Below are 26,521 nucleotides of genomic sequence, written 5' to 3'. Positions count from 1 at the left end.
CATTTATCTTCGGACAGAGTGGGAGGGAGAGGGAGAGACAGAAAAACATCAATGTGAGAGAGACACATCTACTGGTTGCCATCTGCACGACCTCAACCAGGACCAGGGAGGAACCGCAACCGAGGTAGGTGCCCTTGGCTGGAATCAAACCCGGGTCTCTTTGGTCCGAGGGCCGATGCTCTGACCACTGAACCAAACCAGCCAGGGCAATAATTTAATATTTTAAAAGTTATGAGTTTCTAAGTTGAGGTAAAAAAAAACAGAAACAAACACACAAATTATAAAACCCAGAAAAATTGAGGTGCATGCATAAATGAGTGAGGCAAATACACCACTTACCATTTTTCTGCACGAGTGGCCACGCAGCAGGCAGTGCAATGTGGTTAAAACCACCAAACCACCTGCTCTGTCAGGTTTCAACCCCGGCTCAGCCACTTACGGACAAGTTAGTAAAATTTTTCTGTTTTGAAGTTTCTTTATCTATAAAATAAGGGTTATTTTGAGGGTTGAGTCAATACATAAAAAATACATTAGAATAGGGTTGATAACAGTGTTAGCCCTCAACCAGAGTCAGCAGTAGTAGTAGAAGTAGTTGGCTATTCAATGCAAAGTCCTTTATTTTTGGCCTTAATCTGCGCAAATTTATCTCTATTTGCTGACCAAACAACATCATGAAAATAAACAGTACTGAGGTACTAAATGTTAAAACTATCTATTTCTATGTCTTATTTAAAATCTAATGTATTCATTTATTCATTCAGAGACATTTGTGTGTGTGTCAAGCCCTCTGCTGAACAGAGGAACTACAAAGGCAAGTCAGATCCAGTTCCTGATAAAGAGCTAATAGTCCGGTGTGTGAAACAGATGAGAGTCAGATGAGAACAGCTCCGCAGGAAATGTGCCTGGATAGGGGGATGCCTGGGGTGCCTGCCAGAGCACCTGGCGAGGGAAGACCCCTGGAATTGGTGGGAAGATGATCCTTGAACTGTCCTGAGATAATCGGAGAAAGGGGTTATTTCAGGTAGAGGGGGAGAATCAGCAATGAGCAAAGGCAAAGACAGAGGCTGGAGCGAGCTTAAGGGATTTGGTGAACAATTAGTTGGCATTGCTGAAAGTTGGCATGGGATGGGGCAGGGGCGGAGAAGATAAGCAGGCAGGAGCCAGGTCATGAGGGGCTAATGAGCTTGGATTTGTTCCTTAGGCACTTGGGAGCCACTGAAGGGCCTCAAGCAAGGATGTGCTCCAGGAAGCTTGTTCTGCCTGCAGTGTGGGGAGGGGGATGGAGCTGGCCGAGCCGGAGCCAGGGAGAGGAGTGGGAGCAGAGAAGATGTTAAGATCATGGCGCCCTGGCCGGTTTGGCTCAGCAGTTAGAGTGTCGGCCCACAGACCAGAGAGTCCCGGGTTTGGTTCCCACTAAGGGCAGGTACCTCGGTTGCAATTTGTTCCCAGCCCTGGTTGGGGTCGTGTAGGTGGCAGCCACTCGATGTGTCTCTCTCACATCGATGTCCCCCCCACACACCCCACTTGATCTGAAGATAAATGAAACATGTCCTTGGGTGAGGATAAAAAAAAAAAGATAATGGCAGTGTCAGGACTTACTGGTGGATTGAATGAGAGGTTAGGGAAAGGGAGGAGTGTTACAGGGTGCACCCAGATCGAACTGCCTCCCTGCCCTGGGTTAGACCACAATCAAACAGAAATAGCAAGACACTAAGAGACAGAGACCAGTAAAAAATAGTTTTCTTCCTCTTCATATTCTATCAAATGCAATGCCATCTATTTCCAGATAATAACACACAGCTTCCAGCTTTGTGCCCAAAGTAGGGTTCTTCGACAGTCTGAAGAACCTGTCCTGGGCCTCACAGCAGGAGACAATTGTGTAGTCTTGGGAGCAAATGCAGAGAAACGAGACCTACAGGTTACAGGGGAAACAGTCTTAACTCTTCTTGTAAAGGTAGAACATGTTCTGTTCACTTCAGTACATTCGCCAGGGGAGAGAGAGGTCTGAGGAAGGTATGGGAGAGGGGGAAACCTGGGCAGGTGAAGGAAAGAGGGAGACATGGGGGGGGGCAGAGAGAGAGAGAAAGAGAGAGGGAAATAGAGGAAGCAAGAGAAGAGGGCGGGAAATCGAGGGCCTACACTTAAAGGGAAGGTTAACTTTAGAAAGAACCTCTAGGTTGGGAGAGACCCAGAAAAGTAATATGAAGATACTCAGAAATTTGAGGGGTGAGGGATGGGGAGTGACACTGGCAGAGGAAGTACTATAAAGAAACTCATGCCCTGGTTGGTTTGGCTCAGCAGTTAGAGCGTCAGCCAGCGGTCCAGAGAGACCCAGGTTCGGTTCCCGCTAAAGGCAGGTAACTCGGTTGCAGTTTGTCTCCGGCCCTGGTTGGGTTGTGCGGGAGGCAGCCACTCGATGTGTTCCTTTCACGTCGTTGTCTCTCTCTCTCTCTCTCTTTCTCTCTCTCCCTCCCACTCTATCTGAACAAAAACAAAAAAAAAAGGAAAAATGTCCTCGGGTGAGAATAAAAAAAAAAGCAACTCATGTCAATGGCTTGTATCTTTCCAAACACCTAAGTAAGGGGTCTCAGAGTTGGGAGTGGGCTACACTCCAGGGAAGTGGTAGGTTTTGGAGTGGCCACTGTGAGGAATAAGAGGAAGGAAGCAATGATTGCACAATAGCACACAAGACCCAGGTGGAACTTACCTGAATAGCATTCCATGGTAATGAAGTTAATCAGTGTTTAAGATAATTTATGTCACGTGTTCAGGAGAGCATTTGACACTAGACCCTCTCAGGAAAAAATGTTCATCTTCACCACCACTTTTCCATCTATCATCTCTAGCAATTCTTGGAACTGGAGAAGGGAGAGCAGATGCTGTGTTTTCTTCAGGCTTGAGACTGGCTTGAATGGACGTGACGGGTGGACAGGGGGTCAAGGGAATCAAGGTGAGCAGGAGAGTGTCCTTGGGACCTGTTGGGATATGGAAGAAAGTGAAGCCAGAAGTGGATTATTGACTTTGAATCCGGGTCAGGGGACTGGCAGCCACAGTGAAGACAGAGAGTGTATTCAGGGAGAGGATGTCGAGAAAAGGGATTGTCGAACTGAGATCTCGGGTGCTTTTGAGAGATAATAAGGAACTAGTTACAGCTGAGTTTGTCGACAATGATATGGAATATAAATGTTGTTTTTTTTTTTATCATCCTCACCCGAGGACATTTTTCCATTTTTTGTTCAGATAGAGTGGGAGGGAGAGAGAGGAACATCGATGTGAAAGGGACACACCGAATGGTCGCCACCCGCACAACCAACCAGGGCCGGGGACAAAGTGCAACCGAGGTACATGCCCTTAGTGGGAACCGAACCCGGGTCTCTCCGGACCGCAGGCCAATGCTCTAACCGCTGAGCCAAACTGGCCAGGGCTAAATGTTTTTATTTATTATTTATTTTTGAAGTACTGATACATACTACAACTTAGCCCATATATTGTAAAACTCAGTCTACATGAAAGTCCCAGACAGGGCCTCTATAAGAGAAAACAGATTGCTTGGCAAGGCTTGGGCGGGGTGGGGGAGAGGTGGAGGTCGGGGTATAATAGCAGAGTGGTAGCTAAAGGACAATGAGATGTGGTCACAGAAAGTCTCGAATTGCCCGTGGTGATTGCCGCAAGTTTCTGTGAACGTACTCAACCCTTTAATTGGGTAAATTGTACAGTATGTGGTTATCTCAGTAAAGTGTCAACATAAGAATGTTTAAACCTGTAGAGACTTTTTGTGAGTTTATTTGAACCAAACTGACCACAGTTGCTGGGAAGCAGAACCTCGGCGGATTGAGAACATGCTCCTAGAAAGAAATGTTTTCAAAGAGTTGACATGTTGAGGAATCCTGAGATCAGAATGTAAGAAGAGTTGACGAAGTGACTGGTGGGGGTGGGAGCGCCAAAGAGTAATATGAGGGGAAGGGGTGGAGAGAAAGAAAAATGGGGGTCGAGTGCTGGAGAAGATGATACAGGAGAGTGATGTGAATGTTTCCAGTAGGAGAGAGGTTAGGGAGGACACTGGACTGGAAAAGGCAGAGGGGAGCAGAGCTGGTGCCCCTCCCTGAGCCCCTCACAGTGAGTGAAAGAGCAGAGGCAAGTGATCGGTTTCAGTTATGAGGAGACGAGGAGGGTCCGGAAGAAGCTGAGGATTGTCTGGCGTCACTGTGCGTGTGGAAGGCCTGCGCGGTGAGCCCCACGTCCCCTCCGGGGTCAGGCGTCCCAGCCCTCCTGAGTGTGTTGATGTCTGGAAAGTGAGGCTGTGGTCCAGGTCCCTCTCACATCATATACATGAGGTGACCGCGCTGCTGGAGGCTGATGATAGTGTCTGCGTGACACTGCTGGATTTGTTTTTCCAGTAGTTTATAATTTTCCTGTAGCATATATTTGATTGAGGTACCATAGGGAGGTTGTGCATCCAAGGCTTACTCTCTCAAAGGAGGTCAAACCGCCCTAAAATCCTGTGAATAACAGTCTGGGGCTTCCTTTTTACTTAACCTGTCAGAGACGCTTTTAAGCAATTTGGCCATTTCCTTTACATCGACTTCCATCTCCTTGACCTTGAAAAAGACTTTTTCCCCAAACCAGTTTTGCAGATTCCTGAATTCATTGATATCATCTGGTATAACCTTGTCACCATTGCAGTTCAAAGAAGTAGATATGGAAACATTTTTTTTTTTAATCACTTCACCAGAGTTCGTGGGAGAAGAGCCAAACTGCCGTCTGGAGTGAGTGGAGGTCGGGAAGGTGCTGGGTCAGCTGCTGTGACCCCTCCTGCCTTCCAGCTCCCTTCCTGTGCTCAATTCCAAGCCTCCGTAAAATTACAAGATCCCGCTTGTCATTCCCGTGCAGGTGGCTTGGGACCAGCTGAAACCACAAATGTTAAATTCTTAAATGCCAAGGGTCTGCTCTATGACTCGGGAGAAGAATGAAGTGGCTGATTGTGTTCTGCTCTGTTGAATGGATTTTGATTCTACTCTCGCAGTTTGCCTGAGGCTGATTAAAACAATGACCTCAGCTTTTCTGATTTCCTTTCAACCTGCAGCAGTGACCTTTAAAAACAGACTTCTCACTGTGTAGCTGCTGAGCTTTCCCCAGTAAGCCTTGCTCACTCACGTCCTCTTCTCCCGGCAAACCTGAGCGTGAGAGCAGGCACACACTCCCCGTGTCGCGTACGCTGCTGTGTTCCTGGGCTCCGGTGTGAATGAATGACTTCTAAATGAATACTTCATCAAATGCTGATGATGCTTGACATATAGGAGATTAAAGATCCTCCTGTCCTAGCAGATAAGAAATAAATCCACACCCTGTTATAATTAGTACCTGCATCTATAGCTGTCTCTATAACTGAGTGAACACATCCATATATAATTTTCTGCTAGTGCCACTGATTCTTGCTGCCTAGAGAAGGTGGGTATGTAAAATACTGTCTAAAATAATTGATGATAAGATACTGATTTATTGGAATTCTGGCTAAAACCATGCTTTGATGAAAAAACAAAACAAAAACACAGGGAGATACTATAATGATGTCTATCCAAATAATTTTTCTATTTTTAGTTTATGTATTGTGATGTTTGATAGATAGAAGCTTAAGTTCCAAGATAGAGCTTATGTAGTTGAAGTTATGTAGGTGGCCTCTCCATCTGGATTGGACTTTCATGGAACCATGTCACACCTCGATAGTCTCATTGTTTTCACGCTCTAGGTCCGTGATTATGTAGTTATAGTCGAATAAAAGTCTCTCTTTCATCAACTCTATTATCAAATGATATACTGAAAGGGAAATAATGATTTGGAAGAAATATGCAACATCACTGACTTCTACCAGTAGTACTCTATCCCCAATTTTGAGTAACATTTTCCTTACAGCATGGAATCCATTGAGTTGGTGACAAGGGAGTGGTTCCTCTGATCTACCCAGTGTGTCAGCTTGTCCCTGACCTCCGACCGTGACCTCGGAAGCCTTTGTCTTAGTCTTGAGGACTACCGCCTGTAAGCCCGGACCCTTTCCCTTACCCCTTCTCGGTCTTTGCGAACCAGCAAGTTCGCATCTGGAATCTGTGTGAGTCCTTCTTCATTCATTCCAGTTCCACTCTGGGATGGAAGGGAGGGCTCTGATCTTGCGTATGGAGGATTGGAGGCAGTGGTGGCCCTTAACCTCTCCCTAGCACGTCCCCCGTAATTATTAGGCTAAAAGATGTTGGTGCCTTCCCATCCTTGAGCTGTGGTTTAGAGGTCCCATTTCTATTGCTTTGTTCTCCATCACAGTTGCTGGCAGAGGGAAGACTGTCCTGCCGCATCTATGTGAAGCTCCCACAGCTCTGTTTGGACCTTCCTACATGGAAGGCCCTGCTTCCACAGGCTTGGTCGACAGACGGGAGAGGCTAAGGGATTAAGGAGTCACTTTCGGACAAAATATAGGTAAAACAAAAAAAAAAAAGTTTATGGCCTAAAGCTTCTCTAAAAGAACAGAATGTACTGAGCAATATGCTAGCCAGAAAAAGGACCAGGTCCCAGGGCGTGCAGTTTGAAGCAGCAGCGGCAGGGCTGGGTGGAGGGGGCAGCATGCCCGCCATCCTGGAGCTGCCTCTCTCACACATGACTTTGGGAAAGAAATATACAAGTTGCTTTGCAAGAACTTATGTTGGCTATAGACAAAGGAGTTGGGAGAAGGTAAAGCAGAGCTGGTTCTGGGATAGGTGCACAGTCCGCAGGAGGAAGTGCTTGCTCATTAGGATTGGTTGTGGGCAATGGTCCAGAACATTCATGCAGGATAAACAAGATGCAGGGGCCCTGGCGGTCAGTTACTCAGCTATTCCCTTTAGATAATTGCCGAAATAGCCACCTGGAGGTTAATTTGAGGTTTTAGCGTACCTTCAGGAATGTTACCAGGCTGCTTTCAGCCTGCAGTTGTTAACTGATTACGACTCTTGCTCTTCCTTCCACCCCTCCAGCCTGCTGTAATTTAATTCAGGACATCTTTGAATTTTCTCCTTGTCATATGTAATATTTATCAATATCGTTCACAGGGCCAACAGCTCAAACACAGAAGTCTGCAGGCCCAGTGATGAGATAGTAAAGACCACTCGCACAGAAATGGTTTGAATCCCAATGCAGGTAGCGTAGAGATTCGACTACGGTGAAGACAGCAGCAGCTCAGGAATCGGTCCCATGACAACCATTCAGACAACGAGGCGTCTGAACCAGCTCCTTTCCCGGTCATGAGCTGAGCCGTGGCACTTCAGAATGCCTCCGCCTTCTCTGCTTCATCTGTGTCCCCTGTTGTCTTAGGTTAGGGGGACTCCCAGCCTCTGTCTCTGGGTCACCCACTGTTTTACTCTCCAACCATTTCCTTGGACTTGATGTTTCAGAATTGCCCTCATTGCCACTTGAACCAGGGACTCAGACACCAGTTCCTCCTTTTCTGATCACTGAAACCCAAGGGCAGCCCTACACACCACCATACCCCACCACCATACCAATCCAAACTCCAGGACCAGTCCAAGTCACAGCTTTGAGTTTCTTCCTCACAGCTTTGACCCCAAACTCCATTTGTCTGGGAACACAGGCTTGGCAGACAGTATACCTCATAAAAACAAATAGGAAAAAAGCAATATGGACATTGCTGGAATTTGAAAATGTCTCCTGACTTATTAAAACCTTACCATATATTCTTTTTTTTTAAATCCTCACCCAAGGATATGTTTTTTATTGATTTTAGAGAAAGGAAGAGAGAGAGAGAAAGAAAGAAACACTGACGTGAGAGAGAAGCATCTATTGGCTGCCTCCCATACGCACCGTGACTGGGGATCAAACCCACAACCTGGGTATGTGCCCTGACCAGGAATCGAACCCACCACCTTCTGGTGTACAGTCGTCCCTCGCCACTGCACACTTTGACTTTCGCGGCTTCACTCTATTGCGTTTTTTTCAAATGTTTGAAACTGCAATAGAGTAAAGCTGCGAAAGTGAAGCGCACAGTGGGAGGGACGACTGTATGCAAATAAAGCATCCTACTTCGCGGAATTCATTTATCAGGGTAGAGTCTGGAACTGATTAACTGCGATAAATGAGGGCCAACTGTGTAGATAACACTCCAACCAACTGAGCCACCAACCAGGGCAATACTCTTGATTTAATATAATGTCTTTTGCTATTTATCTATTTGTTTACATATTGCTCCATTCTGCTAAGCTTTGGAATGCTCAATCCCAGTACCTTTTAGTTGCAAATCTGTAATTTTCACATGAAACAAGAAATTCTTCTGCAGATTGATAATAGATGCTATTCTCAAGTAAGGCACAAGGTGAAGCATGTGAACTTAAAGGACATTTAAATTGCTTGTTACTAGTGATGACAAATCATTTAATTCAAGAAAACTAAAAAAAAAAAAAAAAAATTAAACCAAATTTATTGTTATTGATTTAAATAAAACTAGACAAACACAAAACAATATCACATTTCTTTTAAATATATATAATTTAGGATAACGTAAATAGAGGCATAAACATTGTAATAAATACTTTTATTCTCTTCAGTAGACCCTCCAGATCCACAGCCAAAGCAGGAAAAGGAAGCAGCCAGCAGTTCAGAAGGTTGGGGAAGGCAGGGAAAAGGCTCTCGGATCATTTTTTTCCTGGCTGAGAAAATGAAGTGTCTTTTTCAGAAAGGAAAGACCTTGCATCTGTATCAGCTTCTAAATTGCCAGCTGCAATTTGGGGAGCAAATAATGTTAAGGAGTTTGATTGCCTGCACACATGGGAAGAGGTCACACATTGCTTACAGCAGGTAAAACCTTCTACAAGTTGTCTGTTGTTTATAAAATATTATTGGAGAAGATTTTCATGAGAATGAAGCTCAGATTCACAGACAGCATCTGTGTGATTCCTGGAGGGGATATCTGTGAGGTGGACAGGTAGGCACAGGGACAGTCTGCAACGGGGTCAGAAGATACCACTTCAGTCCTGGTGGCAGCTTTGTCCACATTCACACTGAAAGACAAAACTTTCTGCCAGAGTTTATTCATTTGTGATATTGCCCTGAGGTTTGCTTCCATTGTTAGTTGGCTATAAAAATGTCACTCAGCATGAAGCTTCACACCCTGGTGTGTGGTTCAGGCCGCCTTTCAGTCCAAGTCAGGAGTTACTGGGAAGCTTGCCACTGATTCGGTGGTATCTTGAGTTCTAGTGTTGAATTCTGATTTTCCAATCTACCTGATGTCATTTGCTTCTCAGAGTCCCATGCATTGTGTCCAGGGTATTTAGTTATGTTCGGTGGAGAGACAGAGAAGAACGCCTACTACATCTAGACGGGGACCAGATGTGTGGATGATTATTTTTAAATTCTTGATTTCTTTGTCAAAGATTTGTAACATAAACTGTAACATGGCCTATATCACATCATTGCAAGATAGAAAGGAAGGAAGTAAATTAGCTGAACTTAATATGATGAGAATTTAATAATTTATAACAAATGTTTTGCGATATCTTATGATAAACTTCAAGGGAAAAAAATACTTAGGTTTTATGTGAAGAGGATTTGGACAGAAATACGCACCCTCCTGCTGTTTTATTTAGCAAGTGGTTAGGTAGAAGCAGGCAGCATCTCTAAGTTTTATCAAAATCTGTATTTTAAACCCATCTGATTTTTCTTTGACATCACTAATATGTTAGAACACAGATGCATAAATCATTCTGTTTAATAGTAAAAAGTACTTAGGTTATAAATTTGATTTTATTAAGTATAGTTAAGCTTCATCTACCTTGGACCTTTATATTAATTGGCAGCAAAACTGTTTCTAGCCCTGGAGATGACTAATACCATGCTTCAAATGCCCTTTCTTCAAATCTATCAGTGATGAGGATTAGGAAGCAACATTTGATGTAATAGGCAGGAAGAGAAAAAAAGTCAATGTTTCTTTTGCCCATTTCCACTGTTATAAACTCAAAACTCTATATGCACAGCTGATGAGTTTGATTCTTCCTTTTCACCTACTTTTGTGAAATGGGTGTAGCAAGGGATCGCATGCACATCAGGATGCTGTGATGCCTGCATGATACTTAGAGCAAAACACTCGGCGAAGCCAGCTTCTGGGACTGGCAGGACAGACCTGCGTTCTTTAAAGCTATGGTTGTACTCTGGCCGGTTTGGCTCAGTGGTTGGAGCGTTGGCCTGCAGTCCAGAGAGACCCGGGTTCAGTTCCCGCTACAGGCACGTACCTCCATTGCAGTTTGTCCCCAGCCCTGGTTGGTCGTGCAGGTGGCAGCCACGCGATGTGTCCCTTTCATGTAGATGTTTTTCTTTCTCTCTCTCCCTCCCACTCTATCTAAACAAAATATCAAAGAATGTCCTCAGGTGAGGATTAAAAAAAAAAAAGCTGTGATTGTGATCGTGGTGGGTGGAGAAGACGGTAGGGAGGATCCATGTTGCTTCTCTGCTGATGGATTATCTACCTGGGAGGACACTGCACATGTGATTTTGTTCAGTTCATGGTATTCTGAGTAATGTGTAGAGTTGTGCAAATTGTTGATTCTTAATTTTGATAAGCATGGAAGAATTGCACTTGGTGCATTTTTATATCTATGACCGTATTGGCTTTCACAGCACCTATGAGATGATAGACCAGTCATGAGTGGCTCTGCTTACAGATGAAGGAAACCGACATGCTGGCTGTTGAGGGATTTGCTGAGTGGCCCACACCACCTACTCACAACCTCGAAACCAGGACCCAGAGTTCTTAACTTCCAAGCCAGTGCTTTCCCTATACCACGCTGAATAGTGAGAAGATTATGATGGCAATTGTGGGAAGGCCTACTTTGACCTTGCATTAATTTTATACCTTAAAGAACTATATTTTAGTATGCCAAAGGGAGCTGGTATTTGATTGTCAACCAAGTGTTGTGTGAAATGTGGGTAAGCAGCAGTCCCTCCCCCGCCCAGGAGAAAAGTACATAGATGCACAAGGACATGCACATAAAGATGTTAACTCCTGCCCTGGCCAGTTTTGCTCAGTGGTTAGAGCATCGGCCTGCAGACCAAAGTCACTGGTTCGATTCCCAGTGAAGGGCACATACCTGGGTTACAGGTTTGATCCCTGGCCCAGGTCAGGGTGGTATGGAAGGCAACCAATCAATGTGTCTCTCTCACATCGATGTTTCTCTCTCTCTTTTTCCCTCCCTCCCTTCCATTCTATCTAAAATCAATGGGAACAAAATGTCCTTGGGTGAGGATTAACAACAACAAAAAAAGATATTGATTGCTGCTTTGTTTATAATAGCAAAAGAATGGAATCAGCCGTGTGTGTGTGTGTAGAGAGAGAAATCATAATGTTGAATGAAAAAAAATAACAAATTTGCAGAATGAAAACTACAAAATGATATTTATATAAACAAACAGAATCTATATATAGTTCATGGGTATGATCACTGTTTTAAAACAGACCGGAAGGATACCCACCAAATAGTGGTCACCTAGGAAAGGAGAGTGATGGAACATGGGTCACAAGGGGATTTTATTTTTCTATTTTAATTTTAATTTTTTATCTTCATTGTTGAATGTATTACAGATGTTCCTCATTTTCCCCTCATTGACCCCCTTCTCCCCACTCCCGCCCCACTCCTTCCGTTTCCCACACTGTTGTCTGTGTCCATTGGTTATGCATGTAAGTTCTTTGGTTTATTTCTTCCCAACCCAACCCCCTTCCCTTTGAGGTTTGTCAGTCTAGCAACCGATTAGTACTTCTTAATCCCTTCACCTTTTTCTCCCATTTCCCCCAACCCCCCTTCCATCTGGCAACCAACAAAATGTTCTCTGTATCTATGAGAATGTTTCCGCTCTGCCTGTTCATTTTGTTTGTAGATTCAATTGTCGATAGATATGTATTCATTGCCATTCTGTTTGTTCATATATTTTCTTTTTCTTCAAAAAGACCCTTCATCATTTCATATAATAACGGTTTGGTGGTGATGAACTCCTTTAAATTTTTCTTGTCTGGGAAACTCTTTATATGGCCATTGATTCTAAATGACAGCTTTGCAGTATAGAGTAAACTTGGTTGTAGGTTCTTGCTTTTCATCACTCTGAATATTTTTTGCCACTCCCTTCTGGCCTGCAAAGTTTCTTTTGAGAAATCAGCTGACAGTCTTATGGGAACTCCCTTGTAGGTAACCAACTGCTTTTCTCTTGCTGCTTTTAAGATTCTTTCTGTGTCTTGAACCTTTTGCATTTTGATGATGATGTGTCTTGGTGTGGGCCTCTTGGGGTTCATCTTGTTAGGGACTGTCTGTGCTTCCTGGACTTGTATGTCTGTTTCCTTCACCAAGTTATGGAAGTTTTCTGCCATTATTGTTTCAAATAGGTTTTTGATTTCTTGTTCTCTCTCTTCTCCTTCTGGCACCCCCAAGATGCAAATGTTGGCACACTTGAAGTTGTCCCACAGGCTCCTTACACTATCCTCATTTTTTTGAATTCCTTTTTCTTTTTGCTGTTCTGATTGGGGATTTTTTGCTTCCTTAAATTCCAAATCAATGGTTTGCTTCTTGGCTTTACCTACTCTACTATTGAATCTGTGTAAATTATTCTTTATTTCAGTTAGTGCCTCCTTCATTTCTGACTGTGCATCCTTTATTTCTGTCTGGTCCTTTTTGATGCTCTTGAGGCCCTCACTAAGTTCACTGAGGTTCTCACTAAGTTCATTTAGCATCCTTATAAGTAGTATTTTGAACTCAGCATCTGTTAGGTTGCTTATCTCCATTTCGCTTAGTTCTTTTCCTGGAGATTTTTTCTGTTCTTTCCATTTGGGACCTGTTTCTTTGTTGCCTCATTTTGGCTGCCTCCCTGTGTTTGTTTCTGTGTATTACTTAACAAGAGGTATGGGGCTAGCTGAGACCAAATGCTGCTTGTTTGAAAGAACTTAGGAAAACCTGAAGCAGGATCCCAGACAGGCCAATCCTATGGTTAAGCAACTGGCAACAGCTTGGGTGGGCCTGAAAGTTGGATGGGGCAGGGCCTCAGGGAGTCACCAGGGTGGGGCTACCAGTGTGAGCCAGGTTGCCCAGATATGGCCAATGCCAAACAGCTCAGTTCTTCCCTGTATGTCTCTGGTGCCCCTCGAGCTGCCTCCCCTCCAAGCTTAGAGGGAGAGAGTCCGATAAGTCCGTGCGCGGGCCTTTTAAGAGGAGCTGCTTGAGGCTCCAGCCGCCTCAGCCTCCCTGAACCTCAGTTCCTGCTGGTTTTTCCAGCCAGAAGTTATGGGGACTTCTCTTCCTGGCACTGGAACCCTGAGCTGGGCACCTGGTGTGGGACGGGGACCCCTCAATCCTCAGGGAAGACCTTCCCAGCCGAGGTGTCCTCCTGATTTTTATCCGCCACACGTGGGTGTGGGACCAGCCCGTCTGCCTCCACCCCTCCTACCAGTCTGGATGTAGCTGCTACTTTAATTTTGTAGTTGTAGGACTTCCATTCAGCTTGATTTCAGGTGGTTTTGAATGATGGTTGTGCTGTAGTTTAGTTGTAACTTTGATGTGGTTGTGGGAGGATGCGATACTGCGTTTACCTACCCGCCATCTTGACCGGAAGTCCCCCACAAAGGGATTTTAAATAAACAAAAACACAAAAATGTAAGCATATGTTGGTTTATTGGTACTTGCTATACTATTCTATGACGTTTTCTATAGTTTGAAAATTTCTCAAAAAGTTGGAGGTGGTACTGGTGGCTAACATGAGGGGACCTCAAGGTAAGTGCCCCAGTGAAAACTATACGCCTACCAGTGAACAGAAAAAATGCGAGGAAGCCTGGCATTGGCATTTAGGAAAAGCAGATGTAAGTAGTCGATACCATCTGGTAATATGCCTACTATGGGAGAAGAAAGGCTGGAGCTCTGGAGCTCACTCACCCCTGGGAGTCCCACAAGACAGGGAGAGAGCTTGGGGACTTGGACTGGACTTGCTCTTCCTGTCTCTCTCTCTCTAAGTCTCTGTGATAAGACTGCATGGGATAAGACTGTGATGAGACGTTGTCATTGACCCCTTTCTGTTACATTACTGATTGTCTTAGTGCTAATGTTCTTTGGATAAATTTCTAGGCGTGAAAGGATGCATACCAGGAGACCCTATCATGTGGAAGAGGCTGAAAAATACTGCCTTGAGGATGATTTGGTCAATCTAGAGGTTCTGGACGAGGTACTAAATATTTAGTAGATAATTCACAGATGACATTTGTTTCATGAGAATGGTCTGACCTTTCTGTTGTAGACCATATTCTCCTAAAGTCACTTGAAAATGTAATTGTATAGCCTTGGTGAAGCTCAAGGAGCATTTGGTTGGTGTGACATCCTGTGTCGTGTTCTTTTATGGTCCCCCAAATGTCCTAAATACTGCTGAGAAAAGGATTTAGATTTTTCCAATAAAGCTCTTTACATCGTTGATGTGCATATATTATATGAGCTGAAACTTCTTTTCTGTTTAAAGAAATGTGCAGCTTAACCCTTAGATTAAGATCATTGTTTGGTTTTCATAAAGAGGAGCTTCACTTAGGGAAATGGTGAAGTTAATATAGCTTGAATTCTAAATTTGAAAATTGTGGTAATCCCCATTTAAACTATGCATGTTTAATAGAGCTGTTAATTACACTGGACTGCTTCTCTTGATTCTGACTCTGGGGACCCTTAACTGCAATGCATGAATCACTGAAGTATAATATGAAAGTGTTCAATTCTGTATTCCCACCACATATATTTTAAGTGTGGTGCTTTAAGAAATAAAGTTACTATTTTGTTGATACTTTATCAATAGGAATTAAGTCAAATTCTAAGTAGAACATTTTGACCGGGTGAAGTAAGTTTTTCATAATAACAAATAAAACCTTTGTTGGCTAGTCAATGTCTATCCCAGGCGAGACCAATTCTTTCCGATATTCCTATTTTTTTTCTTATTTCAAGGCAGATTTCTGCTTTTAGAATCCTTGATGTCACTGTACGATTTAAATGGACTACTTTCATATTTTAGAGGAAAATATTCTTGTAAGAGTGTTTGTTTTTATTTTTAGAATCTCTCCCTTGATTGGAAAGAATGTTTACTCTCAGTGCCATTTATCCTCTTCGTAGGATGCAATCATTCGTCAGCTGCAGAAGCGTTATGTGGACTTGCTGATTTACACATATGTTGGAGACATCCTAATTGCCTTGAACCCCTTCCAGAATCTAAGCATATACTCACCGCAGGTAAACAGTGCTTTAAGAGCATGTTGCGTCTTAATAGGGAATTAAAAATCACAAGGGAAAATGAAAAGAAGGAAACAGTGGGAATAAATCTATGCTACCTGAGGGGTATGTATCCCAAACCGCAGGTAATAATGCAACACAGATGGAATTCTTACATTTGGGGGGAACTTTTTATTATTTTTTAAATAATTTAATTGTGATTTTTTTTTTTTTTTTTAAGAGAGAGAGAGGAAGGGAGAGATAGAAACATCTATGTGAGAGAAACACATCTATCAGCTGTCTCCTGGGGATCAAGCCCAAAACCTGCGCATGTGCCCTGACTAGGAATTGAACCACGACCTCTCAGTCCATGGGACAACACTCAATCCACTGAGCCACACCGGCCAGGCTTGGGGGAACTTTTTAAAACAAAATGTAACTAGGATAGCTAACATTCATTTAGCGCTTACTACAGGCGCTGGGTTACCTGGTTTGCGTCTCACAACCCTGGGAGGTAGGTACTGTTATTAAGCCTATTTGCTACGTGAGGAGACTTAACGTAGTCAGCTTCACTCCCTTGCATGAGCTCATGAAGCCAGTAAGTGAGGAACTGGGATTGGAACTCAGGCCTGTATATTCCAGAGCCTGTGATTCACAGCCTTTCTGAGGCAACAGCTCCCCTAATCAGTGACAGAGACTTGGTTTCATGGGCAACAGGTGCTGGAGCACTTAAAGATCTGGTGGAGAGTGGACATGTTACCAGAGGGAAGAGGGGCCAGATCCCTCCAAGACTCATGGGCAGGAGGGTTGGGGTGCAGTCAGAATAAGTATATTCATAAGCCCCCACAGGAGAACGAATGGCTTTTATTGGCATGGAATTATATTTCTGGGCTTGAAGTGTCCCATTTCCCTCAGTCCAGTCCTGGAAGGGCATTTGTAGATTTGGCAAAGTTAGAAATAGGGCCAGAGTCCAGAGTGTCCGCTCCATGATGCAGCTGAGTCCAGATCAGGCATCAGCTAGATTCAGTCCATTAATCCATTATATGGGTCCCACATGGCTGGCCACTGGCTGGGTTCTAGGTGTGACAGACAGGTCAGGCACCTCCCATGGTCCTCAGACCTTACTGGGCGTGCATTAAACTTCCTTTATTCAGTCCCTTCCCCCACCAATCAGCAGGGAATAGACCTGGAGTATTAAATTAGCTCATCTTCCTTTTACTCCTTTCTTGTTCAATAATAACCAGGTTATTGTAAAGGTATTAGATGGGCTCTTTAAATTAATTATCTTTTCTTCAGTTTTCCAGACTCTATCATGGGGTGAAACGTGCCTCAAATCCCCCCCACATCTTTGCATCCGCAGATGCTGCTTACCAATGCATGGTTACTTTCAGTAAAGACCAGGTAAGAACTTACGTTCCTTTTCTTCAAGTTGCACAGGAGGATGTGTTCTGTCTTCCTCTACAGCTCTTAAGTCTTCCTGAAAACTTTCCATTCTGGTCGCTGCCATTGGCTCAAGGTAGTAGGAAATGAAATAGTACTCCTGCCAGAGTAGCAGGAGAACATGAAAATCTTCCTCAAGAAACACGAAATTTTCATGCCAAGAGCATTATTTTCCCTGATACAATGTAATAAGGATATAGAGCTGACACAAATCTGATGACATGCAATGATTGTAATAAAACAGGATATAGAGTGACAAATGAAGTTCATTCCTGTTTAGGTCTCAGAATTTTCATGGTCTGGTCCTTTTTGTATGAAACACTGCTCAGATCGACAGTGGTCACGCAGCACACTGTTCAGCTGCTGAGAAACTGATGGGTTTGGTCAAGACTGAACAAACCTTACACTCAGTGCTAGTTAAACACAACGCTAACCCGTATGTTAGAACTTCCTGGACCTCATAGTGGCAGTATATCCAAACTTGGACCTTTCATTTGCTTTCAATATGTATGTTTTCCTTTGTGTTTTTATTCTGCTTAAAATAGAAATAATCTAATTTGGTGAGGAAATTTTACAAGAGAATTATTATGTGTATATTTCCTGAGACCTGTGAAGTCCCTGCTTTGGATTTGTTTAAGAATAGATGAAATAATAACCATGCAAGTTACAAAATGGAGTGCACAGATACATGGATTCACCATAGGTTAGAAACTTGGCTCCTCCCAGAGACTTGTGCAGTGTCCATAGAGTTCATGGGGAGGAAGTAAATGAGGAGTTATATATGTGTTTTTCAAGAAGTTGCCCATGTTGTCATTTTTCTGACACCAAATGTTGTCTTTTCCAAAATCAACTAGTTCTCCAATTGTTCGACACCAACTAGATGTCCAACTGTGCAATCCATTTAATTCTGACACAATATCTGGTGTGAACACAGACCTCACAGATTCAGGGCTCGGTCCCACAAGACTGCCCCTACTTCAGATGCCAGCTGTCAATGGGGTACCCAGGTTACCTACACTTCTGCCTGGCTGACTACAAATTCGGGGATCTCACAGTTGCCTTCAGGTTTGATAATTCACTAGAATGACTCACAGAACTCAGCAAAACACTACTTACACTTACTGATTTATTATAAAGGCTACAACTCAGGAACACCCAAAGGGAAGAGATGCAGAGGGCAAGATATAGAGAGGAGGGGTGTTGCAAAGCATCCATGCCTTCTCTGGGCACGCCACCCTCCCAGCACCTCAGCACGTTCACATCAAAATAAGGCTCTCTTAATCTTGTTAATCAAGAGTTTTTATGACTCAGTCACCTCTAGCTCCTCTCTCCTCCCTAAAAGTTGGGATGGAGGGGTTGAAAGTTCCCACCCTCTAGTCCTGTGTTTGGTCTTTCTGTGGCCAGCTCCCATCCTGAAACCCCACCTTGAAGCACTTGGTTAGCAGTTGGGTTTGGTTGAAAGGCACTTGTTTGTGAATAACAAGATGTCCTGTCATTCCTATCATTCAGGAAATTCTGAGGGCTTTAAGAACTCTGTGCCAGGAACCAGAGACAAAGACCAAATGTATGTTTTTTATTATACTGTATCCACTAATCTCCTTTATATGTAAACATCTCCTAGAAATGAATGAGAAAAGGACCAACAATACAAAGCCATAGGCAAAGAATATGAATTGGTCACAAGAAAAGAAAATATGAATGACCTTAAACATATGAAAAGATACCTAACCTCACTTATAATAAAAGACATACAAATTAAAACTATGCTGAGTTACCATTTTTTGCTTATCAGATTGACAAAAATCCAACATCCTCTGCTTGGTGAGGCTGCAGGAGAATTGGCACTTTCGTATATGGGAACAAGCCTTTCATTTATGGGAAGCAATTTGGTACTATCCATCAAATATGCAAATGTATATACCTTTTGATGCAATGACCCCATTTCTAGGAATTTATTCTATAGATGAACCTGCCTATAAATATAATGACCTATATACAGAGTTACTCATTGCAGTATTGTCTGTGATAACAAGGAAAAAGACTATATGGGAGTTGTTAGAGATTGTAGTATGTCTATACAGTAGAGCAACAGACAGCTATGGAATGGTTGAAGAAGCCTTCGCTATACTGAGAAGGAAAGATGCATTGCTGAGTGAAAAGTTAAGGGGTACAGTGGTTGATGTCATACGAAAACCATAGCTGAACACACAGGTCCCCGAGCTGTGCGTTCCTCACCGACACTCTGTTTCCTGTCAGTGCATCGTCATCAGCGGAGAAAGTGGCTCTGGGAAGACAGAGAGCGCCCACCTGATTGTTCAGCATTTGACTTTCTCGGGAAAGGTACTGACTACCTGCTTGATGGGTTGTGGGTAGATGTTGCTGCACAGTAACTGCATAGTTCGCAAATGATGGAAATACTGCTTTGGTTATCTTTAGGTTTTGCATACAAACATTCCATCTTGGTTATGTTTGCCTCCTGATAGCTAGGGCTCTTAAGATGTCAGCATGCCATCTTCCTTTCGCATAGTGAGAACGAGCATGCCAGCACGGATTTACTAGATTATTGGCAATTAATTTTTATGTTTTTAATGCAATAGAAACATTTAGCCGTCACGTTGTAAAAGTGGTTAAACATTAGGAACAGGATCATGGAGAGCCACAAAGGGGATTCAAGGATTGGAAAGTAGAAATCTTTCAGCAAAAGCTGAAGAAAATGAAAATTTTCAGCTTGATGAAATGGACATTGAAGGAATGACTTGAAAATGGTCTACAAGTTCCTTATGCTTAGAATTAGTATATTATAAGACTAAGAAAAAATGCAAGGAATATTTTTTATAGATGAGTTTTATGAATATTAAAGTAGATGACTAAGAGAAATGACAGGATATCTTTTTAAAATGTCTCTAAATGATTTAGGCATTTTATCTGTCAAGGATTTTAAATAAGTGTGGCTGGACATAGAAACTGATGACCTAATCCAGCATCATCTGATGCCTATGGCTGGTGAGTTGCTCTTCTGAGAAAACAGCGCCAAATGCAGTTCGTCCCTAAAGTATCGCTAATGTGAATTCTGTGGGCAGGAAGGGTGCCTGGCAAATTTGCTGGGTTAGTGTTTCTGGAGGCTCCTTGTAACTGCTCTCTGTTTGGTGCAGGCCAATAATCAGACCTTGAGAGAGAAAATTCTGCAAGTCAACTCCCTGGTGGAAGCCTTTGGAAATGCATGCACTGCCATCAATGACAATTCCAGCCGTTTTGGAAAGTATCTGGAAATGATGTTTACACCAACCGGAGCTGTGATGGGCGCAAGAATCTCTGAATATCTCCTTGAAAAGTCCAGAGTTATAAAACAGGCAGTGTAGGTGCACTATTTTATCACTGGCTTGCTCTGCAATATAGACCAGGAGGCTTTGGGAATTTTAATTGCTGCATTTTACTCTTGTTTTTAGCATTCTGATAACTAGGATGTTCCCCCTGCCTCCCACTACACCCCAGCCTCCCTAGGAGCATGGAATTATTTGAGCAAAGGATAAGTTGTGATTTCTTACCAAAAATATGTTTACAAGCATAGTACCAAGGGCTGGGGTGGGAGTATTTTGGGATAGATATGCCCATTTCTCCTGAGTTGGTTATACCAGGCAGACTTGAACAACATTGCACATATTTTTAAAAACCATTAGGTCCTTTAAAATTGAACTTGCTATAAAAAAACAAAAGCACTGAGACTATTTACATGTTAATATTTTCTTCTAGATTGAGAGAGGAAAAATATTTTCTTTTAAGAAGAGCAGTATAGCAATATTGATCAAATCCAGACCTTGGGTATGTCACTTAACCTCTCTGTGCCTCACCTGTGAAACAAAGATGCTACTAGAACCTATCTCATGGGTTTGCTGTGAAGATTGATGAATTTGTTTATATGAAATTTCTTTAAAAAGTGCCTGGTAGCCCTGGCCGGTTTGGCTCAGCAGTTGGAGTATCAGCCTGTGGACTAGAGAGTCCCGGGTTCGGTTCCCACTAGGGGCACGTACCAAAAAAAAAAAAAAAAAAAAAGTGCCTGGTATGGCTTGGCCGGTGTGGCTCAATGGTTAGAGTGTGGGTCCGTGCACCAAAGAGTCGAGATATAGATTCCCAAGGGTATGTACTGGGTTGTAGGGGCATGTGTGGGAGGCAATTGAGTTCTCTGACTTTCTCTGTCTCTCTCTCTCCCTCCCTCCCTCCCTCCCTCTCTCCCTCCCTCCCTTTCTCCCTTCCTTCCTCCCTCCCTCCTTTCCTCTCTTCCATTCTCTCTAAAAATCAATGGAAAAAATATCCTCAGGTGAGGATTAACAACAACAACAAAAAGTGCCTGATACGGTATGTGTTGTCAGAGTTAGCCACTCTTCCTGTTATTGCTATTGGAGGACACCAGACTTTCTCAGGAACATGGCTCCAATCATGCCTCATTATTCAGTAATGATCTATTGAATTCTTGCTGTATATATAATTCCTGCCAGTGCTGTGCTCACTTCGGGGGTTGCAAGAGTAAACAAAAAAGACAAGGTCCAGTATGCATGGAGCTTGGAGTGGATGGGGCATGGGGAGGGCTGGAGGAGCATCTTACATGTAGAACACCTTAAATGCAGAACAATTGTGCTAAGTACCAGGAAGCAGTGTAAGGTGCTGTGAAGGAGAAGGAACCTAGGCCAGGAAGAAGGGGGCTCCTGTGTGTGAGACACTGTATCTGAGACCTGAGGATCACTAGGAGTTAGCCAAGGAGCTGGGGAAGGAGTGAGGAGGGAGAAGAGGGGCAAAGATGAGACTGAGACCAGACCATGCAGGGCTTTGGAACCAGGCTGAGGAACCTATGCTAAATGCAGTTATTCTTTGGAGCCTTATTCTAAAGGCAATTGGAAGCCATTGAATGTTTTCAAGAAGGGGAGTCACAAAACCCAACTTGCTTTTGGAAATGATTGTTCTGGCTTCAGTAGGGTGAGTGGTTTGGAGGAGAACTATTGTGCTGAGGCTGTCGGATCCTGCTGCCAAGTCCACATAAGAGAATGATGGACAAGACTAAGATGGTAGCAGCAGCAATGGAGATGAAGAGGAGCTGACAAGTCAGAGATATTGTGCAAGTAGAACGCACAGGACTTGTTCTAGGTTAAGAGTCCAAGCATCTTCTTCTATCACACACTTGCAGTTTTCTCACAAAATAGGGATGACATGAAGAAAAGTAAACAAATGAACAGAAGGATAGAGTTAGAGTCATTTTAGCTTCCCTGTAGCTTCTTGGTTAATTTTTATGAGGTCCCTCATTTCCTTCTCCCTAAATTTGGGTGATTTTAAAGTTTAGGGAGCTACCGCTGACAGTGGAAACTGCAGTTTCTGTGTCCAAATATAAAGTGGTCTTTTACAAAGATAATGTGAACAGAGTTCCAATCACAGCTATGTCACTTACGGTGCATGTTGTTTATTAATATAGATATCCTTATACCTTACTTTCCTCATTTGCAAAAATGGTGTAGTAAAGCTCACCTCACAGGGCTGTTATGAAAGTTAAATAAGAAGATATCTGATATACCAAATATAAATCTGAAACATAATCAGTATCTAATAAACCATAACTTATTTTTATTATTAAATTTAGTCAATATAATAGCACTGACAGAGTAAAATAGACTGAAGACATTGGATGAGTAGAAGATGGGACCTTTGCAAGTCCTGTTCAGCTGACCTTTCTGGTTCTGATCTCTTCTGGGCACATAGCGGGATTCCCCTTCTTGGTACCTTGTGGCTGGATGTGGTCACATGAGCATCTAATAGAAAGACCCTTCAAAGCTCTGGCAAAGTTCAAGGTGGTGTTTGCTCCATCAGCCTGGGCCCATGAGTGACTATGATGAACACAGCCCTTCCCCCTCCTTGCTGCCTTCCAATGGATGTACTCTGAGCAAGAAGGAAGTTTGTTGAGCTAAGCCACTGAGATCTTGGGATGTTTGTTACTGCAACAGAACCAAGCCTATCCTGATACAGGGATGAAAATCAAGTTGAAATTATGCTAAGAATGGATGGTAAGCAAAGTTCAAGAGAGCTGAGTCCTAGAGGTATCTGCAAAATAAGCTATAAGAAGATAAGACCAAGTCGGGTAAGACAAAGCACATTTACCAGAGGTTAAAGAACAGGTGACATTCATGGCAGGCGTTGCAGTTCATAAAGCCCTCGAAAGGCTTTCCTGTCTCAGTGAATGGTGCCACCCTTGTCACACGCTCAAGTTACAAACCTAGGAGGTAGACTCCAGGTCCCTTTCCTCATCACCCTCATTCATTCTGTCAGGATGTTCTTTTCGATGTTCTTCCAAAATATATCTGTTCTTCATCATCATAGCCATTACCCAGTCCAAGCCACTCGCTCTCTCACCTAGACCTCCTAATTAGTCTTCCTGTGTCCATCCTGGCTTCTTACAATCTAGTCTTCATCCTGCTGCGAGAGTGTACTTTTCTCAACATAAATTACTCATGTCATACATGTATGGTGCACCCTGGCTGCAGTTTAAACCTCTTCAAATAATTCTAATTGATTGATCAACAAAATCCCCATTATGGCCTAGTAAGTCCTTGTGTGGGTGGGCCCTGCCTGCCTGCCTACCCCCATCTCACTATCATTCTTTTGGTTCTACATGGGTGTTGCTCTCCAAGCCTTTGTGTATAGGCTGCGCCCTCTCTTTGGAATGCTTTCCCCTTCTCTCTGTGGCTCCTTCCAGACCCTTCTCATGCTTCAGAGTTTGACTTAAGTGTTATTTCCTGAGAGTCCTTCCCCTGACTTAAGTATCCCTACCCCCCCCCCCCAGTATTATTCTTCATCTTAGCTCCTTGTTTGTCTCTTTCAAAGTCTTCATCACAAATTTCCTTGTTGAGTCATCTAACTCCATCACTAGAAAGGGAGCTTCAAAGCACCTCAGTCCTCTGAGTCCTGTATCCCTTGCATCTGATGCAGTGCCTGCTATGATTGGCACTCAATAAACTAGAGTGAGGAATGGCAAGTAGAGGCATCTAGAATACAGGGCAGAAATAGGAATCATCAGAAGAGCTTTGACAGGATAAGCAACCAGAGGAAGACTAGGATATCCAGGAGAAGCTGAAGAAAAGAGTGGAACCCATGTCACAATAGGGACAAGGAGTAGAAGGAAGACAAGGTTTCTTTCCATAGAGTTAAGTTGGCCAAGGTGAGGATTTGCCTGAGTTCTGGGAGTGTACCAGAAGAGACTATCTTCCTAAGGAGAAAACAAAGGGATCTTGAGCAGGGCTTCCAAACTATCTTTGCTGACAGACTAATTTTTTTAAAAAACATTATTTCACAACCCATTGTGAACTAATACATTTGTAAAATATAATTGAAATGAATTATCAGAAAAATGATCATACTCTTAGATGTCACGGCAATGTCACTTGCTAAAAAATGTCTAGACATGTACTTTCTAATTCCTTATCTCGTCCTAAGCTGACAGCAGTCCATAGACCACACTTAGAGTAGCACCTACCTGAAAGGACCCTGGCCTGGGTGCCTAAGAGGGTGGACAGCAGGGGGCCAGGGAGACTGATGCATGCCATTTTGAATTGTATTTGAAAAAGTACCAGTTTGAAAGTTTGAAGACCTCTGTTTGAGACCAGTTCCACTCCCTAGTTTGCTGTATGAACTGGTGAGCCACTTACTTGTTGTCTGGGGCTCCAGTAAAGCAGGGAGTGTGGCTGAGCTCGGAGCTATACGTCGTCTCTGAAGTAACACGGGCTCACAGAGGGCGTGGCACAGACGCACAGTCATTTGGACTGGAATAGAAAGGTCTCTAAGCACACATAACCTGAGCTGTTATCTGTCAATGTCCCATTCTGTAAAACCTTCTGTGTACAGTAAACCTAAGTGTGTTTAATAATGTGACATTGTCACAATTACTGTACTAATCCTATCACTGTTACTATTCTGTAATTAGAATGTAGCATATTTAATTGCCTGAAAATTCAAATTTACTACAGAATAATATATTGCACAGACATTAGCGGGGTGTGGAAGTCCAGAATATGTTATTAATAATGTCCCCTCTTCCATTTTTCTCAGGGGAGAGAAAAATTTTCACATATTTTACTATATTTATGCTGGTCTGTATCACCAAAAGAAACTTTTTGAGTTCAGACTTCCTGAGGAAAAGCCTCCTAGGTAAGTATCAGGGATTTTGACTGTTAATTTTTTTTAAAAGTAAGTTTTCATTGATTTTTTTTTCGAGAGAGAGAGAGGAAAGGAGAGAGAGCCGGAAACATCAATGTGAGAAAGAAACATTGATCAGCTGCCTCCTGCACACCCCCTACTGGAGATCGAGCCCACAATCTGGGCACGTGCCCTGACCAGGAATCGAACCAGGACCTCTCAGTCCATGGGACGACGCTCAACCCACTGAGCACACCTGCTGGGCTTGACTGCTAATTCTCAATGAATATATAACTAGCAGTTGACAAAATATGGAAAGAAATGGAGCTGTTTTCCTACTGGACATTTATAGTCTCTTTAATTGAAGTATCCAGGATGAGATGGCAGGGACTGCCTCTCACCATTTGCATTTTCTAGAATGTTCAAAACTCAGCTGCAGGCATTTCACTCAGCCATGCACACCAATATTCCACTGCAGCACCAGCAAACGCCCCTGCACAGAGGAGCCCAATGATGTGCTGGTGTTTGGGGTGCCATTTGGCAAGTCAGTGATCATTCTGTTTGTCATACTCCATGTAGATACATAGCTGATGACGCTGGAAGGGTGATGCATGACATAACTTCCAAGGAGTCTTATAGAAGACAATTTGAAGCTATTCAGCATTGTTTCAGGATTATAGGCTTCACTGACAAGGTAAGTGATAGTCAGGAGAGAAGGAAACTCAAGTGTTAATATCAGTGGCTCCAAGTGCGTCGGGACTTGAATGTTCCAACTTGGGGCAGGGTACTTATTTTTCAGATGCCACACTGGTCACATCATAAGGTGTCACTACTCAAAGTATGACCCTAGAACCAGAAACATTGTTATCACCTGAGAGCTTGTTAGAAATACAGACTCTCAGGTCCAACCGAGAACAACTGAATGAGAATCTGCATCCTAACAAGAGGCTCAGGTGAACATTTAAGGAGAAGTACTGTTGTAAGTGCCATGTGCCTATGAGTTGTTGTCATGGTCATTCATTCACTGCCGCTGTGTTAACAAATGCCAAAACGGCGCCGTCCTTTTCTGAGCTGGGCTGTTCCAACCATTACAGTGGATTTTGTAATAGGAGAACAGGAACAGGTAGGTTATACCCGAGCCACGGAAATGTATTTATGCAAGTAGTTCCTTGAGCACCAAGACAAGTTAATTTAAACCTTTCAACTTGCAGTCAGTTCCTTCTCCATGGTACACAGTTGCACATTATTAACTATGGCTCTAAGTACTCTACTTCTCTTATCATACAGGCTGTCTCTATTAAATATATGCTAGGGGTGACAAAAAATATTTATAACCCTAGGCTCTCAAATAGTATTCTGTGATACATTTATGTCATAGTTTCTGGGCTTCATGCCATCAATTTGGCAAAATATACAGATTCTTTTGCTTTTCCAACAAAGGAGGTGAATGATTAGGAGGTAGGTGAGAGTGTTAAATCTTAAGGGATTAGATTGCGAGACACTTGAGTTACCCTGGGACAGCCGTTCTGGATAAAGAATTGCTTCTGTTATCCAATGAGTTTGGCCAGCCTTCCCTCCCCAGCATCGTTGATTTTAGTTATAATAGTATCTTTCTTTTTTTTAGCCAGCTGTTAATTTTCTCTGTCAGCCTCCCACAGACTTTAAACTGACAG

General features: G+C 43.1%; 1 protein-coding gene across 1 annotated transcript in view; it reads left to right on the top strand.

Moving 5' to 3' along the window:
• The window catches only part of MYO3B (myosin IIIB), a 425,394-nt gene that overhangs the window by 147,518 nt on the left and 251,355 nt on the right, over positions 1-26,521 (top strand). The window contains exons 10-16 of the mRNA XM_036253347.1: positions 14,124-14,220; positions 15,144-15,260; positions 16,536-16,640; positions 18,936-19,019; positions 19,832-20,034; positions 24,762-24,860; positions 25,428-25,542. Of these exons, the coding sequence (XP_036109240.1) occupies positions 14,124-14,220; positions 15,144-15,260; positions 16,536-16,640; positions 18,936-19,019; positions 19,832-20,034; positions 24,762-24,860; positions 25,428-25,542 (820 nt within the window). The remainder of the gene's footprint in view (positions 1-14,123; positions 14,221-15,143; positions 15,261-16,535; positions 16,641-18,935; positions 19,020-19,831; positions 20,035-24,761; positions 24,861-25,427; positions 25,543-26,521) is intronic.

Source organism: Molossus molossus, unplaced genomic scaffold (genome assembly GCF_014108415.1).
Source record: "Molossus molossus isolate mMolMol1 unplaced genomic scaffold, mMolMol1.p scaffold_m16_p_11, whole genome shotgun sequence".
Classification (NCBI taxonomy): domain Eukaryota; kingdom Metazoa; phylum Chordata; class Mammalia; order Chiroptera; family Molossidae; genus Molossus; species Molossus molossus.
The sequence above is the reverse complement of the archived record's forward strand: the minus strand, read 5'-3'. Positions and strand labels throughout refer to the sequence as shown.